This window comes from Mesoplodon mirus (genome assembly GCF_964341445.2).
Source record: "Mesoplodon mirus genome assembly, chromosome: 5".
NCBI lineage: Eukaryota > Metazoa > Chordata > Mammalia > Artiodactyla > Ziphiidae > Mesoplodon > Mesoplodon mirus.
This window is the reverse complement of record NC_138980.1, coordinates 7,147,434-7,163,626: the sequence shown is the minus strand read 5'-3', so window position 1 is coordinate 7,163,626 and position 16,193 is coordinate 7,147,434. Positions and strand designations below refer to the sequence as shown.

The 16,193-nt window shown below is 37.2% G+C and overlaps 1 protein-coding gene across 3 annotated transcripts in view; it reads left to right on the top strand.

The window, feature by feature from the left end:
• Positions 1-14,701, top strand: part of LOC309805471 (uncharacterized protein) — a 142,990-nt gene extending 128,289 nt beyond the window's left edge. For 2 of the 3 annotated variants that reach the window (XM_082623373.1, XM_082623374.1), the window contains 5 exons: positions 3,452-3,586; positions 4,452-4,504; positions 4,607-4,770; positions 14,067-14,150; positions 14,366-14,701. In XM_082623373.1, the coding sequence (XP_082479499.1) occupies positions 3,452-3,586; positions 4,452-4,504; positions 4,607-4,718 (300 nt within the window). In that variant the 3' untranslated portion in view covers positions 4,719-4,770; positions 14,067-14,150; positions 14,366-14,701. The remainder of the gene's footprint in view (positions 1-3,451; positions 3,587-4,451; positions 4,505-4,606; positions 4,771-14,066; positions 14,151-14,365) is intronic. The other variant, XM_082623375.1, reaches the window with a different exon arrangement.
• The last annotated feature ends 1,492 nt before the right edge of the window (positions 14,702-16,193 follow it).

Sequence of the window (16,193 nt, the reverse complement as noted above, 5' to 3'; positions counted from 1 at the left end):
TCTAATTTAACAATTTGAACTTCCGTTAACACCACAAATAAAATTGATTCACTGTCTCAGCACAACATATAAATCCTTTCAGGGTAAGGTATGGTGCTTTAAGTTACACAGGTACAAATTTCTAATATTTAAATAAAAATATTCTCCTCAGTTCCAGCATTTCATACACTCTTTGATAAAAGAAAGGATGTTATATTATGGAAATAAAGTCAAAAAATTTTGGAAGGAACATAGGGTCTGTTCCTTTGTTGGGTGCCAGTGATAATCTGGCCTCAGTGAAGGGAAATGTCCAAATATTTCCCTTGGAGGGTAGTAAAACATTTAGAGCAAAATAGTAAAATGCATTAATCAGTATTAATAGGGTAGCAAATAGCATGGGTGTTAAATAAAGCATCTGATTAAGTAATAAATATTGAGTTAGCAAAAATTATTTAAGGAATCCTTTTAGAGAGAGACCTTCACTGTAATGTAAGCTACTTATGTCAAATCCTTGTCTTGATTTTCCTTATGCACTTGAAGTGCTTGGCAAACACTGGCACATAGTAGGTTCTCGAATACTTGGTTGAAGGAAAAAAGAGCTTATTTACTTATACTAGTGAAATATGTTAATGCAGAGCAAACATTTTAGATAAAAGGCAGAAAGGATTTTCTCTATTTGGGATCTGTTGAGAACCAAAGCATGTAATCAAATTAGTTGGGTATTTCTCAGGATGCTGAATGGCTCTGCAGAAAGGCACAGATGTAATCGTGGGTTAGAAATTCTTTGCAACAGTAATGAAGCCAATAAACTTGGAAGATTAAAAGAGATTCACTTCTAAGGAATTACAGTGGACTTTGTTAACTTAATTAAATTGTATGTCTAATCTTTTTTAAGTCTAGTGGCAAAAGGCTTCTTTTTATGAGACTGAGTTGGAAAATTCTCATTTAGACCACCATAACATATTAGATTATGAAATTATTTCTTTCAGGCTTGTGAGAATTTTAAATCTAGGTTCCTTTCAGTGGAATATAGGTTTTTAAAGGGCAAGTAAACATTCTTCTTAATTTTTCAACAATGTGCAAAAATCAAATCACTGGGGCATTAGTCATTAGAGATTCATTTCAGTTATAACCCTAAAGTTGTCCCATGGAAGAAGAATGGGTGGATAGGAGAACTAAAATCATAGAATTTTAAATGTCACATTGCAGGTGATTATAATTAAGTATATTTTTAGCTGAGTTCTCCATAATCAGAGCTCATCAGACTATTGACTATATTGAAGAGCTAAGTAATTAAAAGGAAGAAGTCAACATCACAAGTTAAATTTACCTAATCTCCATGATTATTCTGGCCCATGTTGTTAACTTTTGTGACTTCCTGGGATGTAACTTTTGGACCCTACCATCACGTACTTATGACTTGCTAGAGCTTTGCAAATACATGTATTTTCTAACAAACTTCAGATGTAGATAAAACCAATCTCAAATGATAGTATTGGAGTATTTTGTCCTTGAAGGGAAAATCTTAGCCAAAAAATGTAATAATTCAACATTTAACTTAATTTGACTTTAAAAATGGTATTTCAATAAATGATTAAGGCTTTAAAGAAGAAACCATTGTTTCTCCACACTTAAAATTTAAAGCACAGTGGAAAGAAGGATTGGAATAAACTACCAGTCGACATTTTTTTTTTTTTTACATCTTTATTGGAGTATAATTGGTTTACAATGGTGTGTTAGTTTCTGCTTTATAAGACAAAATTTTTAAATTCAGTAAACTGTGCATAGACTTGTATTATGGCTGTTGACATCTATATAGTTTGCTTACAGTGACTGTAACCTTTTCAGAGGGTCCAATGGATAGGTCTTAACTTTAACTATAAAGGCAGTTTGGAGAAATAATCCAGAGAAATTGTGCTTTTGAGCCCCTTCATGCAAAATGGAAGAATCCGTGCTCTGATCCACCCACCTATTTAATAGTTTGCTTAGTAAAGGATTATGCCAGAGCCATCACTAGCTAGGTCTTAAGGCCAATTAAGGCTTGGTGAAAGGAAGATCTAACCAATTGATGTCCACATAGCTTAGAGTCTATTTGATCTAGGTCAGGTGAAAATCTAGGCTCAATGACCATTTTTTCTTTAACTTATTATTTAAATGTCTTTTTTTTTAATTAGGAAAGTAATATATGCTCACTGTTTCCAGTGAAAAAGGAAGCAAAGATACATGAAGAGAGAGGTTATTTCTCTTTCCCTACTCCTTTCCTACCTTAAAAAATGTTATTGGCACAACTTTATGCTTTCACATACAAAAGTATGAGTACATATCAAAAAAGTGTATGCTTTATAGTTGTTTATTTTTATAAAAAATGCATCACATTAAATGTATTACTCAGAAATTTAATTTTCCCATTTAACAATATGAATAGACTTCTCAAGACAAGTGATATAGATCTAACCATGTATCAGAAACACATGGATAACTTAAGACACAGATTACTGGGCCCCATCCTCACAGATTCCAATTCAGCAGGCCTGGCGTGGGACCAGAGAACATGCTTTTCTATCAAGTTCCTGGGTGCTGCTGAGGCTGCTGGTCCAAGGGCCACACTTGGAGAGTCATTGGCCTAATCTATTCTTTTTGATAGCTATGGACTGTTGCATGGAGTAGATGTACTGTGATTTATCCAACCATTTCCCTTGTTGGTGTCCCTTTATTTTTTCTTTTATTCTGCTACTATAAAATAGTGTTGCAAGAGACATCTTTGTTCATAGAACACAGGGTTTTTATTTCTAATGGATAGATTTCCAAATCGAGATTAATAGGTCAATCCAAGAGGTCATTGCAATTCACAAATTATTTCCTATCAGAGGTTATGTCTCCCTGTTTTTTCATCAGTGCTTTATTCTCACTATATTATTATTTCTATATGAGATTAATGAAAAAAATGACATCTTGTTGCTTTTACTTGCATTCCTTTAAACCCTAGCAAGGTTAAGAGAAGTTTTGTGTATTTATTGGCCATTAGAATTTGTTCTTCTGTCTTTGCCTTTTCATCCATTTTTCCTTCAGTTACTTCCCTTTTTCTTAATTATTTCTGGAGATCTTTTAATACAAGGAATATTAACCCTTTATCTAACATAGGCTTTGAAAATATTTTCCTCAGTTTCTCATTTCTCTTTAATTCTGCTTATGGTATATTTGCCATGAAAGGTGTTTAATTTTTACATAATGAAATATTACATAAGGCTTTTAGGTCTCCTATCTTGCCTAGGAATAATCTTGTATAATGCAAGGTTATACAAATACTCTTCTTAAATTTCTTGTAATGTTTTAACCATTATGTATTTTGCATTTAAAAACTTATTTCATCTGGAATTAATTTTAAGATAGCATGTGAAATTGGGGTACAAGTGGCAGGCCTTTCCCCACTTCAGGGACAGGGCATTTTTCTCCTCTGTGTAATTTCTTCCAGGCCTCTGGGTCAGTAGGACCACATGCAGCAAATGGACAGGTGCAGTCTTTCTGGAAGAGAAACCCAGGCTTCTGCTTGCTGATTTCCTTCAAGAAACAAAGAAACCTGAGTCATCATTGGAGACCCCATACACAGGTAAGCCCTTTCCCTTGGGTCTGATCCCTTGGCTTAGATCACAAAAGAGAATAGTTTACAGCTGATTCTTGGTCCCTAAAGACACCTTTGAAGTGTTATATGTCCTGCTCACCAGCCTCCCATCCCAATATGGTATTATTTAGAAAGGGTATTTAGAGTGAATCAGGAATCTGTGTTCAAGCTGCTCTCTTCTCAGAACACAAACATTACACAGTTAATACATGTTTATACTGATTGGGGGAAAATTAGTAAATAGAGGTTAGCAAAAAGAAGGCAGGAAAAATCACCCATATTTCATCCATCCTGATATTCCTAGTCTTTTGGTATATATCTTTTCAGATTATATAAATAAATAAATAACAGACAAATAAACACATAAATTTTAAAATAGTACTTTCCATGCTTTTTTTTAATCTCCGCTATTTTTTGACATTTAGGTTGCTGCCAGTTCTTTGTTGTCATATATACAATGAGAGAAACATCACTTTGGTCACATTTTTGTGATGATTTATTATTGTTCCTTTAGTATAAATTTCTAGAATGGTGTATATTCATATTTAAGATGTATATTCATATTTTAAATGTTTCCAATTTGCTCTTCAGGAAAATTCTAAAGTTTACACTCCCACCAGCCATGTACGAGAATACCCATCAGTCCATATAACTCTACAGAAAAAAGTTTGTATGACCAAATGCAAACCCAGTTTCTCTTTAAAAACCATTTGTTCCTTCTATGGTAGATAAATAGTTTATTTTTATTGTTTGGTTGCTCAGGATTGATTTTTCCTTTTATATGTAAAAAAGCATCACAATATCCCACTCTTGTATATTTCACATTTGGGTGAACTACTTCCCCCTGCTCCAGGTCTGGGCTCGTATGAACACATCAATATACATATCCTCATCCTCTAAGACTGAGTAAGTAGTCCAAGCCAGGTTTGTATCAATTTTGGGATTTTACTACAATGAGAGAAAAGAAGTTCTCTCTCTTAATCTCTCTCTCTCTCTGTTATTCTCCAGGATTTTGAAAACAACAGAGAAAATTATAGCAAAGAAATGGAGGGAGAAGGGGGAAATGGTGAAGAGAGGAAGAGGGGGACAGGAGGAGCAAGACAGAGTTAGCTGTGCCTGAAGCAAGAGCTTCTGCTGGACTTTATATCAACATGAGCCAATCACTTCCATTGGTGAGTCTACCTTTCCTCTTACTCCTTTTTAAAGCACTGATCCAGCAATTTCTTTTCTATTGTATAGTCATTATTCAATCATCTGGAATGGATTCTTAATCTTTAAAGGCAAAATAATTATTTTTCAGTCATCACAAATAATTTGGAACCAAATAAACATGTTTTTCATTTTCTTAGCATTTACTATTACAAAATGTTTACTATTACAAAAAGGTTCACACAAGGTAGGTTGTTTGTCTCCTTGATAAAGTAGAGAACAGAGATAAGAGAAGACTTTTTTCTCATTCCTTCCTCACCTTTGAGCTTTGGCTATTATATTAGCAATCTAATGGTGACAAGTGACTTTGGTTCCCTGGTCACCTCATTAATCACATTAATGATGTCAGACACCAAAAGGAAGGTAGAGAAATCACTTGCCTTATCATCTAATGTCTTTCCACTAGGGACCCAGTCCTTGGAGTTTTAAAGACATTGACATTGACAGCAAATAGGCAGTTGATATTAAATCGGCTGAGAGCAATAATAAAGCATCCAGATTCCAAACAAGCTAGCAGTAACCTAGTGGGACTAGGTTAATCGTTTCCTTTATCAATGTTTAAATTATTTTCCAGGAAAGCTCTTTAGGAGGTTGGAGGATAATATTATTTTTGAAAAGATAATCATAAACTCTGGTATTTATTTGCACAACTCATTCCTAGGCTTGATGGAGCTCCCAAATTTATTACCGGACCTAGTATGAAAAAAGGGTCATGTCTTTTGTAGGAATGGCCAAGGGTTACATCTTGGAATAAGAATAACAGGTTAATACTGAAGAGAAGTTGAAAACCATGCTGAAACATACATAGACCACCTTCCCAGAGAGATTCCAACGGGAATTTAAACTTTGGGTCAGTGTAGCATTTAGCTGATAAGGTATAGACTTGGCTTAATTTGATTAGAAATAGATGAGTACAAAAATGCTAAAACATACCTCAGTATAGCATTAAATTAAGTGCTGGGAGCCAATTGTCAAAAAAGATATACAACCCCCACTGAAAAATGTAAAAATATACTACATATGCCTTTGGTTTTATTCATGCTACGTGAATAGCAATAATGCACTAAAGACAGTGGAGGTACTTTAACATCTTTTTCATTATAGTGATCAGCATTTGATTAAATTGTCTTTTGCATCCTGTTCTAAGAAAATGTTCATGATATGTTCCAAGTATGAGGCACATACCAATACTGAAGAAACAACATCTTTCTTTAATTTTTCTTCCTTGGAAAACCACTATACTCTGCATTCAGTAATTCCTTAACAAATATTCTAGACATTCTTGTAGAAAATAGGAATCTAACAATAAACATGATATACAAGTTTCCTATCCCCAATCCAATCTATATTGTTATAGTGACAAAAAGACAATAAGCAACTAATCTAGATAATTTCGGATAGGAGTAAGAAGCATGAAAAACATAAAGCTTTACCTGGGGTATAAAGTTACCTTAGATTGGTCAGTTAAGAACATTTCAAAAGCTAACATTTGAGCTGAAACCCAAGTAAGAAGGAGTTACCTCTGTGATGACTGGGTGAAGGAAGAAAATTTCTTGTAGAGGAAAGTGAGCAAAGTCAGAAGAGACTTAAGTTTTGGGGCTATGGTCATAGGATCAGAGACTCGACAGATAGGCAAGTCCAGTTCATGTAGAATCTTCCAAAAGAGGATAAGGAGATTATACTTGATTCTTAGCATAATTTATCTTCTTCATTATAGTCCTCTCCTTTCGTAAAAATAGAGATAACAGAACAAAGGGCCTATATTGTTCCTAGAAGGGTTGCGTCAGGTTGTATTTTCAACTGAGAGAGTTAGGAACACTCACATATTTGGTACATCACTCGTCCTAGCTACCGTGGCTGCATCTTGTTACAACCTATATCACATCACAGAGTAATATGCCATTATAGTATCGATGACACAACTTAATCATCAGTCAACAGCCATCAGTTGTTTACATTGATTGGCAATATTTATCTCTTTCAGATTTTTAACCATTTATCCAAAGTTGCTTAAGACTGGCAAATAAAGGCTAACTCATGGAACGTTGGGAGAACTTTCTGCTCCATTAAAATTTTGAGAAAGAAATTTTTGGATTCTGGAAATTTCTAGAAAATTCCTCAGAATTATTTTCATTTCCATACTTCACCTCAGGGTTCTTTCCTAACTTTCTCAGATGGATTGAGAAATAAAAGAGGGAATCCTGAGACCTTTTCTCAGAAGTCTGCAGAAAGCCACTTCAAGCCCTCTTTCTTTCTGAATGCCATGTTTTCCAACATCTAGTCCCAGCATAGAGCTGTGTACAGATAGTGTCAGTAAATGACAAATTCTAATATCTTGGACACCCCTTTAAAAGGATAGATTGCCCCTGACAAAACCAACCAATCAACATACTTTGTAATGCTTCCTTAGCTGCTTAGTATGGGGAAGTCAAGTCATTGTTAACATGTTCTTTTGAAGTGATAATTTATGTGGTGTATTGTCAGGGTTTGAATGCTCACAGGTAATGAGTTTTGTTTCTTTTGTTGCCTTTGCTTGAAGTAATGCAAAAACTAGTTGGTGTTGGCTGCACGGCTTGAACTGCCCACCCAGTAGAGAAAAATTAAATGTTTAAAGTATTGGGTTGGTCAGTAGTGCTTTTAAAATATGTGTAAGTGATTGGCTCTGCCTCTATCCAAGGGAATAACACCTGACTTTACATGAAAAGTTCAGTGGTATTTTTGGCTAAGGCTATAGCACCCCATGGAAATCCTTACTAGTGCCTTTGACAGAGATTTTCATGCCAGTCAGTGTGGTCTGTTCCCCTATTATCCAGACTAGAAAGATGACCTATCCTGTATTTGGGAGCCATACAGTGTTTCTAAATCCTCTTCAAGTGGTATCAGATAGCAGGAGGATAAAGATGGAGCTACGTGCTAAAACACTTGCTTCCCTGAGTGGGTGGGGCTTAGAGGTTGTAGATGCTGACAGAGGCAGTATCTGTACTTGAATATGCATTACTCGACATGAACCATGACCCAGTAATGCTGGCATGTAGAAGGAGAACCTAAGGGATTACATGCAGGGAATTATACCTTGATAATTCTCTTTGGAGGGAAACCTAATATATGGGATTCCTTGCTGTCTTTGCCCAAGAAGGGATGCCAGGCTTATAGGAAAGCTAGTTTTACTAGTAGAAGTAGGTAGTTTCCCAGTAGCCCAACCCAGTAGCTTGGGCAAACCAAGTTATGCCCTCAACATTCCTAGGCTCTTTAAGTAATATCTATGTAATTATATCTGTAATTAGAGGGAGAGAGATAGAAAGGCAACAGCCTATCTCTCTTTAGTCCTCCGATTTGAACACACTCCTTCTAGGTATGTGGCTAGTAATGAAAGCAGTAATTCCCCTGTTGGAATAGCTGAGATTTTGTTCCAGGGAAAATGAAGTAGAGTTGTGTCTAGATGAGTAATGGAAATATGTTTTCTTAATTTTTTTGTATATATTTCTTCTGCAGTTTTCCTAAAATGAGCACGAATTATGATTCAAATGAGACAAACGTTATATTTAAAATTATGTTCAGCATTTTCCAGCAACAAATTTCAGCACTTGTTTCTTACGCTACTCCCTTTCCCAAAGGATTGAGCCCAGGCAGAATGCAAGAATTTTAGTACCTTATCTACTCATTTCAAAAGCATTCTTGAAATCTATCACAAGTAGCAGCTATTATAAGAACTTTCTACTCCCTTAAACACCTAATCCCCTGTGACACATTCCATTTATCCTTCTTTTGTGGAGACTACAACTTTAGCTGCCCCATGTGGCGAGACGTGCTGATTTTATTTCATTGCTCTGAATTGCTGCTTTCAAATTGCTGGGAAAATGAACTTATTCTATGATGATCAGTTTGTCGTATTCCTCCTTTCCCAAGTTACTGTTCTAAAGTATCATCCAGTGTCTGAGATAATTCTTTATCTACTCAATATAGTTCTTGTCTTTTTTTTTTTTTTTTTTTTTGCGGTACGTGGGCCTCTCACTGTTGTGGCCTCTCCCATTGCGGAGCACAGGCTCCGGACACGCAGGTTCAGCGGCCATGGCTCACAGGCCCAGCCGCTCCACGGCATATGGGATCTTCCCGGACCAGGGCACGAACCAGCATCCCCTGCATTGGCAGGCGGACTCTCAACCACTGCGCCACCAGAGAAGCCCCTAGTTCTTGTCTTTTACCTCGTACCTGCCAACCACTTTATATTGGTAATTTGTGCAGGTCTATGCTAAGAGCTTCTTTGAAGAGCAAGTAAATTATGACTGCTTTGAACTCCTTCTAATCAAAACCTGCTGTTTGAAATTCTGACTGTGATTTTGCTTCTACTAAACCGTGGACAGTTTCGGCATAGTTATTTTTATTCTTTCCAGCTAATGAAAATCTGAGAATAAAGAAATGATCTTTTGGTTTTACATTTCTAAAGGTGCATTTGTTTAACTGGCAAAATTATCACAGAGTTTTGGAAAGTCAGATTTGGAAGGGACCTCAAAGACCCAACCTTCTCATTTGTCAGGTTGAGAAAAACCAGCATCAGACCTCAAACATACAGTAACCAAACTGAAACTAGAATCCATATCTCAGGTCTTCAAGCTCAGTACCTTTTTCCCCCCACTACATCTGATCTGTTATAATTTACTCTCAGTGGAAAATGTAATTTCATTTCCTAATTTCCAAAAAAGAGAAACATAAGGAATGCAATCTTGATTCATCAGAGGGGCTTTAATTGCAAAGGACAGAAACTAACTCTGGCCAATTTAGGAATTTTCTGAAAGGTCATAAGAGGCTCACTTAATTCCTTAGCACAGGTTTTCGGAGTGGGGAGTGATTAGGGTAACTGAGGGAGAAGCAGCATGTTCACTGACAAAGATGGCTTCAGTGTTCTTCTCACCATCACTAAACATAGACAGTTTTCTTTCTGACTATAGGCCCCTGAGATTCCTTTCCTTAGAGTATTTACTTTAGAAACCTTGCAACTATAAAATCTCTCTCAGCCCCTTAGAGATATAAACCTTTTCCTAATCTCCTGCCGGTTTTACAACCCAAGAATGTCTTCCTTAAGAACCTAGGAGCCATTCCTTTGAATAGTAACCATCAAAAAAGATAGAGCCTCTATCTCGCCGTCTCTGTGGAACAGACGGAGCCTTACTTCAATAAATGTCAATTATTAAATACAGATGGTCTTCAAGATTTGTTCAGTGCCTGAGTAATGTCCAGAAGCCAGCCACTTTCTATCCTTTTGCTCTACTCTCCTTGACCTGTTTTTTTTTTTTCATCCTGAAACAACTAATGGCTGCAGAATGGCTGCCAAACGTCCATGTATCACATTTCTGTTCAAAAGTAGGAAGCAGCAGAGAACTAGAGCAGCTTGAGAACCGCTTCGTTCCTTTTATCTGGGAGGATAGATTGTTGTTCCAGAAGCCCCCAGCGTATCTCCCCTTATGCTTTATTCACTAGACATAGTTCACATACTGCTGATTAGTGGCAAAGGCAATGGAATTAGGAAAAAAAAAAGAGATTTATCCCCTAGCGATGGATGAGAAAAATAAATATTCACCCCCCACCCTCAGGGTTGGAAGAGAAGCCTACTTTCCTCAAGTACATTGCTAGCAATCTGATACCCAGACAAGAGCATGTCACTATTAGCCAGGGAGAACGGTGAAAAGGCAGTTATGTAGGGAGTCAACGATGTGTGCTACGACCAACCTTGGGAGGCTCTGAGTGTGTAGACTTATGTGGGGTTAGATCTGGATGAAGAGCAGAAGTCTGGAGCAAGGACTCCCAAGAGGAGCAGACAGAGACAGAAAGTGCGGTAGATACAAGAAGCCCTGTAAGATTAGTGATAAAGAGGACTGTAGAGATTTCAAAAAAGCCCTAGAAGACTCAAAAATATTACTGGTCTAAAGGGTAATTGGAATAAGTTTCTGGTGGGAAATTTGGCAGCATGTGTTAAATGCATTAAATTTTCATACAGGTTTTGACTGTTGAGAAACTCTACTTTTAAGAGTTTACACTAGGGAAACAACCAGCTCTGCATGCAAAGATTTACATATTAGCATGTTTATCATAGCGTCATTTATAGTTATGTAGGCCTGGAAACAGGTAAAATGTACCATGGTAGGGACTTATGCAAATAAATCAAAAATTCATATTTTTGAAGAATATTTAATGATTTGAAGTATAGTAAATGCTTCTGAGGAAAACAGCAGTTTTCCAAAAAGGTTATGTGTGGGTGGGGGAAAAACGCAACATAATCAGGATCATCATTCTTACATGGTAGACTTGCTGAAGATTTTTTATGTTATTCTTTATATTTGGGGATCGTTTCCAAAATTTATACAGTACATATGAAATAAATTCTGTGAAAGATAGCCCTTAGTTTTGCCTAGGGTAGAACTGGAACCTGATGTTTATTTCAGATGCAGCATCTGTGGTCAGCCAGCCAAGCTTGTTTCACTTTCCATGCAGAATTTAAGTTACATGTAAAAACAGCTCCCTTATAGCTCACAGTCTGTGGGTGAGGGAGCTGAAGCCAGAGAGGCCAAGTAACATGTTCACAGTGCTGAGAAGGAGCATCATCACTTCTCACCGGGAAGAGCCTTGCTAAGCTAGGCCTCCGTGTTCATTCTGTCCCACCTACTGTTAGCTCCCCATCCAGCAGTGAGTTTGAACTTAAAAATCGAAGTCAGATGATGACACACACACTTACTCAAACTTCCTAGAGGCTTCCGATCACACTCAGTAACACCCATATCCCGTGAGCCTATCTCTTGCTATCTTGCCTACCTCATCTTCTGCATGGCTAATTTAGTCTAGTTACAATGGTTATCTCTTGTCCCTTAGACCCACCAAGCCTGACCCTCTTGAGAACATTTGTGCTGGCTGCTCCCTCTTCTGGGAATACTCTTCTGTTAGGTCTTTAAATGGCTTACTTCCTCATCTTCATTGATTTCTGTCGTTCAAATGCTTTCTCCTTGAAGAAGCCTTCCCTAATCACTACATATTATAGTCCCCCCTCTCTCCATCACCCCCCACTTTTTATTATGGATCTAGGTAATTCTTCTTTATAAAAGGAAATACTCTATTCTGTTTGTTTGCCATTTGTTTGTCTGTCTTCCCTACTAGAATGTAAGCCCCATAAGGGTAGAGACTTTGTCTTGCTTCCTGCTGTATGCCTAGTGCCTCGAAAAATGACTGGCACATAGTATGAGCTTAATAAAATCTGTTGAATAAATGTATCAATAACAGCCCATGCTATCTCACTTCAAATCACATGCTATTTTTTTTTTTTTTTTTTTTTTTTTGCGGTACGCGGGCCTCTCACTGTTGTGGCCTCTCCCGTTGCGGAGCACAGGCTCTGGATGCGCAGGCTCAGCGGCCATGGCTTACGGCCCTAGTTGCTCCATGGCATGTGGTATCTTCCCAGACCGGGGCACGAACCCGTGTCCCCTGCGTCGGCAGGCGGACTCTCAACCACTGCGCCACCAGGGAAGCCCCATGCTATTTTTATTATAACTTTAATCAGAGTATTTGTATGGTTATAGATCATTTTAGACATGTATCAACTAATTAGTGATTAGAACATGTTTTTCATAATTCTTTCATAATTCTTGATTAAAAACTAGACCATCAAACTGTATTTCTTAAGCAGCTGTACATCTGGAAAGAAGAAAGTAAAGATTCATGTACGTTAATATTCTAATTATTTTCGGAGTTTACTTCAAGAGGAGGGAACATTATACTGACCAGAAAGTCAGTTTAACTTGTCTATGAAGATTTATCACAATTTTTTCCTACTGCGTAAGCCCTGCTATTAATTAAAACAGGTGATTATGTTATAAACTATTTATAATGTGTTATAGCTATTAATAAGCTGTAAGTATTTAAAGCATCATTAGTATGAAAGTGCATAGAGATAGAAAAGTTTACTGTGTCATTACAGTAAATTATGCAGTCCTTTAAAGGACTGCATAATTTCAGTGATGTGTTAGTGATTCTTGGGTATAATGTCAAGTGACTGAAATGTTGGTAGGTGGGCAATGAGAAATGAGTTTGAAGCTGATGAGTTATTATCACTTCATCTTTTGCCCTTTTATTGGTCTTAATATTCAAAATTCAATTTGAGTTACCTCCTTAGATAACTGATAAATTTTATCTCCTTTCTCAGTGGTATATATTCCATTTTCATTATTCTTAAGTTTCAATTCCTAGACTTAATAATTAAAAAATGATATCTACCATCTAGAGAGCATTTATAATGTGCCAGATATTGTGCCAAGTTCTTTGCACACTCTCACATACAATTCTCTTAGCAAGCTTTTTTTTTTCCTTTGTTTTTCTTTAGACTTTTAATTTTGAAATAGTTTGACTCATTAGAAGTTGTAAAATAATATAGTGAGTTCTTGTGTATCCATCACCCAGTGTCCCTCAGTATAATTGCTTACATAACCGTAGTACATTGTCAAAACCAGGAAACTGACATTAATAAACTATTAACTTGAATCCAGACCATATTCAGATTACATTGGTTTTACATGCATTTTTTGCTATACAGTTTTATGAAATTTTACCATATGCATCTATTCATGTAACCATTATCACAATCAAGATACAGAGTTCCATCATTGCAAAGAAATTTCTTCAAGTTATCCCATAATAGTCACACATCCCAACTAAACAATCTGATAACCACTGATCTCTTTTCAATTGCTATAACTTTATTACTTTAAGCATGTTATATAATTAGAACTGTCAGCAACCTGTTAGAGCAGGTACTATTATTTTCTTCATTTTAACCTAGGACACAAAGATGCCAAGAGTCTGGGAGGATGCTGTGTTAAAAATCAGCTGGCCAGTAAGAAATGGGCTGGGATTCTAACACAGGCTTATTTGACACCAAAGCCTATGCTCTTATCTATGCTGCTCATTTTTCTTCACCTACTTTGTAACTGATAAATGCCTAGGTCCTAATGATATTAAAATTATTATTTACAGGAGTTATAGACAAGTTTCCCTTTGAAAATTTTTGTTATTTTTCCAAGTGACATAGTCTTTAATGAGTTAGTTTAGATATCTCTATTTGAGTAGAATAGAACATTATAGAATGTATGGCAGTAAATGGATCTTTCAATGGAATGGAGCTTATCTTGGAGGACATCTACTGTAGCACGTTACTTGGCCCTTTCTTAATGTTATATGCAAAGGAAATTTTGACCATTTTGATGTTACTTATACCTTCCAGTTGAAAGATTTACCAAATTGGAGGATTCACAGGAGACCATAAAGGAAAGTAAATCAAAGATGGTTATAAATGCAGCAGCGTTAGGTGAGTCACTAAATACAAATTTTGAAAACCGGAATAGACAAATATCTATACTAGGTAGCTTAAATAAAATTGAAAACTGGTGTATTGTGTATTAAATATGGCCTACAGGTATTTTTATTTAGTCTGTGTAGTGTTTGAAAAACATCATTTTGAAATAGTTACAAATATCTAAAAATGGAAAGTTTGTTTGTTTGTTTGTTTGTTTGTTTTTGCAGTACGCTGGCCTCTCACTGCTATGGCCTCTCCTGTTGCACAGGCTCCGGACACGCAGGCTCAGCGGCCATGGCTCATGGGCCCAGCTGCTCCGCGGCATGTGGGATCTGAGCCTGCACTCTGGAGCCCGTGAGCCACAACTACTGAGCCTGGGTGCCACAGCTACTGAAACCTGCACACCTAGAGCCCGTGCTCCGCAACAAGAGAGGCCACTGCAATGAAAAGCCTGCGCACCACAATGAAGAGTAGCCCCCTGCTCACTGCAACTAGAGAAAGCCTGCGCACAGCAACAAAGAAGCAATGCAGCCCAAAATAAATAAATAAATTTATTTTAAAAAGAGATTAGAAATGTTTGAGCCTTCAGTTTCTAATAACATCCAAAATAATTGAGTTTTTGGAAATAAAAGTCTTAAATTTTCATTCCACTTCTCTGAAGTCAGCATGGCATACCCATTAATGCTGACTGAAACAAACACTCAGTTGAAAATGGGAAAAAGGTTAAAAATAAAATCCAAGATCTTTGAAGACTTGTGAAATTGGAGACATCAATGGAATACTCTATGGTTAACATATTTCAAATGAGAGAGGAAATAGCATCCTTTTGCAGAAAAAAACTGCCAGATTGTGGTTTCAGTTTTTGCTTTATTTACTGTTAGTAGGTTCTGAATTCAGTAGATTATTAGTGGTGATTTGCAAACTGGCCCCCATACATGGAGGGCAAGGAGAGACCAGAGAAAGAGGCAGACCACTCCAGATTGGTAGGTGGCAGTTTCAGTGAGCAAGGGAACTTACATACAAAGCTTGTCTTGAGCAACTGCAAAATGAGACCTCCGCACCCACCCACCAGAATCTTAAGTTTATGTAGAAGCCCTAACGGGATTCATTCATGTATATCGTCCAGATGGTCTCAACAACACATTGCTCTCATAAGGCTGTGTCCTTGAAAACAATTCCTACTTGGGAAGAGTGGGCAAAACATACATTCCAAGGACACAGGAGGGGGTGAGGAGCCTCCAATTTCCTGGGTCCAGACCAAGGGTCAACTGGAGGTCACATCCTCTTGATGATTTCCTTCAAAAATCAGCCAGGCTGATGTTTTGAAGATGCATGCATGATTTTCCAAGGAGGAGCATTTATCACTTCACTGCATCATTCACTCTTTCAGCAAATATATATCTACAAAGTTTGAGATGCTAGGTGTAAATTAGTGAGTAAAACAAAGCCCAGCCCTCACAGAGCTCACAGTGTTATAGGGAAAATGAGAAATAAGCCAGTAAAAAGAAGGCAATCAACATCTAATTACCTTTTGCCCCAAGTACTGTGAAGAAAGCAAAGCCCAGGCTGCTGAGTAGAGAATAAGGGTATGGGGAGAAGATGTTTCTCTTCCAATTGAGCGACTCTGGAAGGACTCTTTGAGAAGATGTTATTTATGCTGAGTCCAGAATATGAAAAGGAACAAAAAAAGGATAAGCAGAAAGAATAAAATTCCAAGTGAAAGGGACAGTATTTGACCAGCTCCTGACATGGCCCTGTGACTGGGTGACAGTGAGTACATTACAGTGAGTACATGGTGAGTGACGATGTGGGGTAGGTGGGAGAAGTAGGCAGAGCTCAGCCTGCAGGGATTCACCTTTGACCATGAAAAGGGGTTTGGGTTTAATTTGAAGTTCATCTGGAAGGTAGTGAAAGGTTTTAATCAGGTAAATGACACGATCATGTTTATGTTTTTCTAATATTGCTATGGCTACTATGAATTTGGGTAGGGGATGAATTTAGACGCCGGGAGATTAGACAGGGGGCTAAGGTAGTTATGCAGAGGAGGGTTGATGG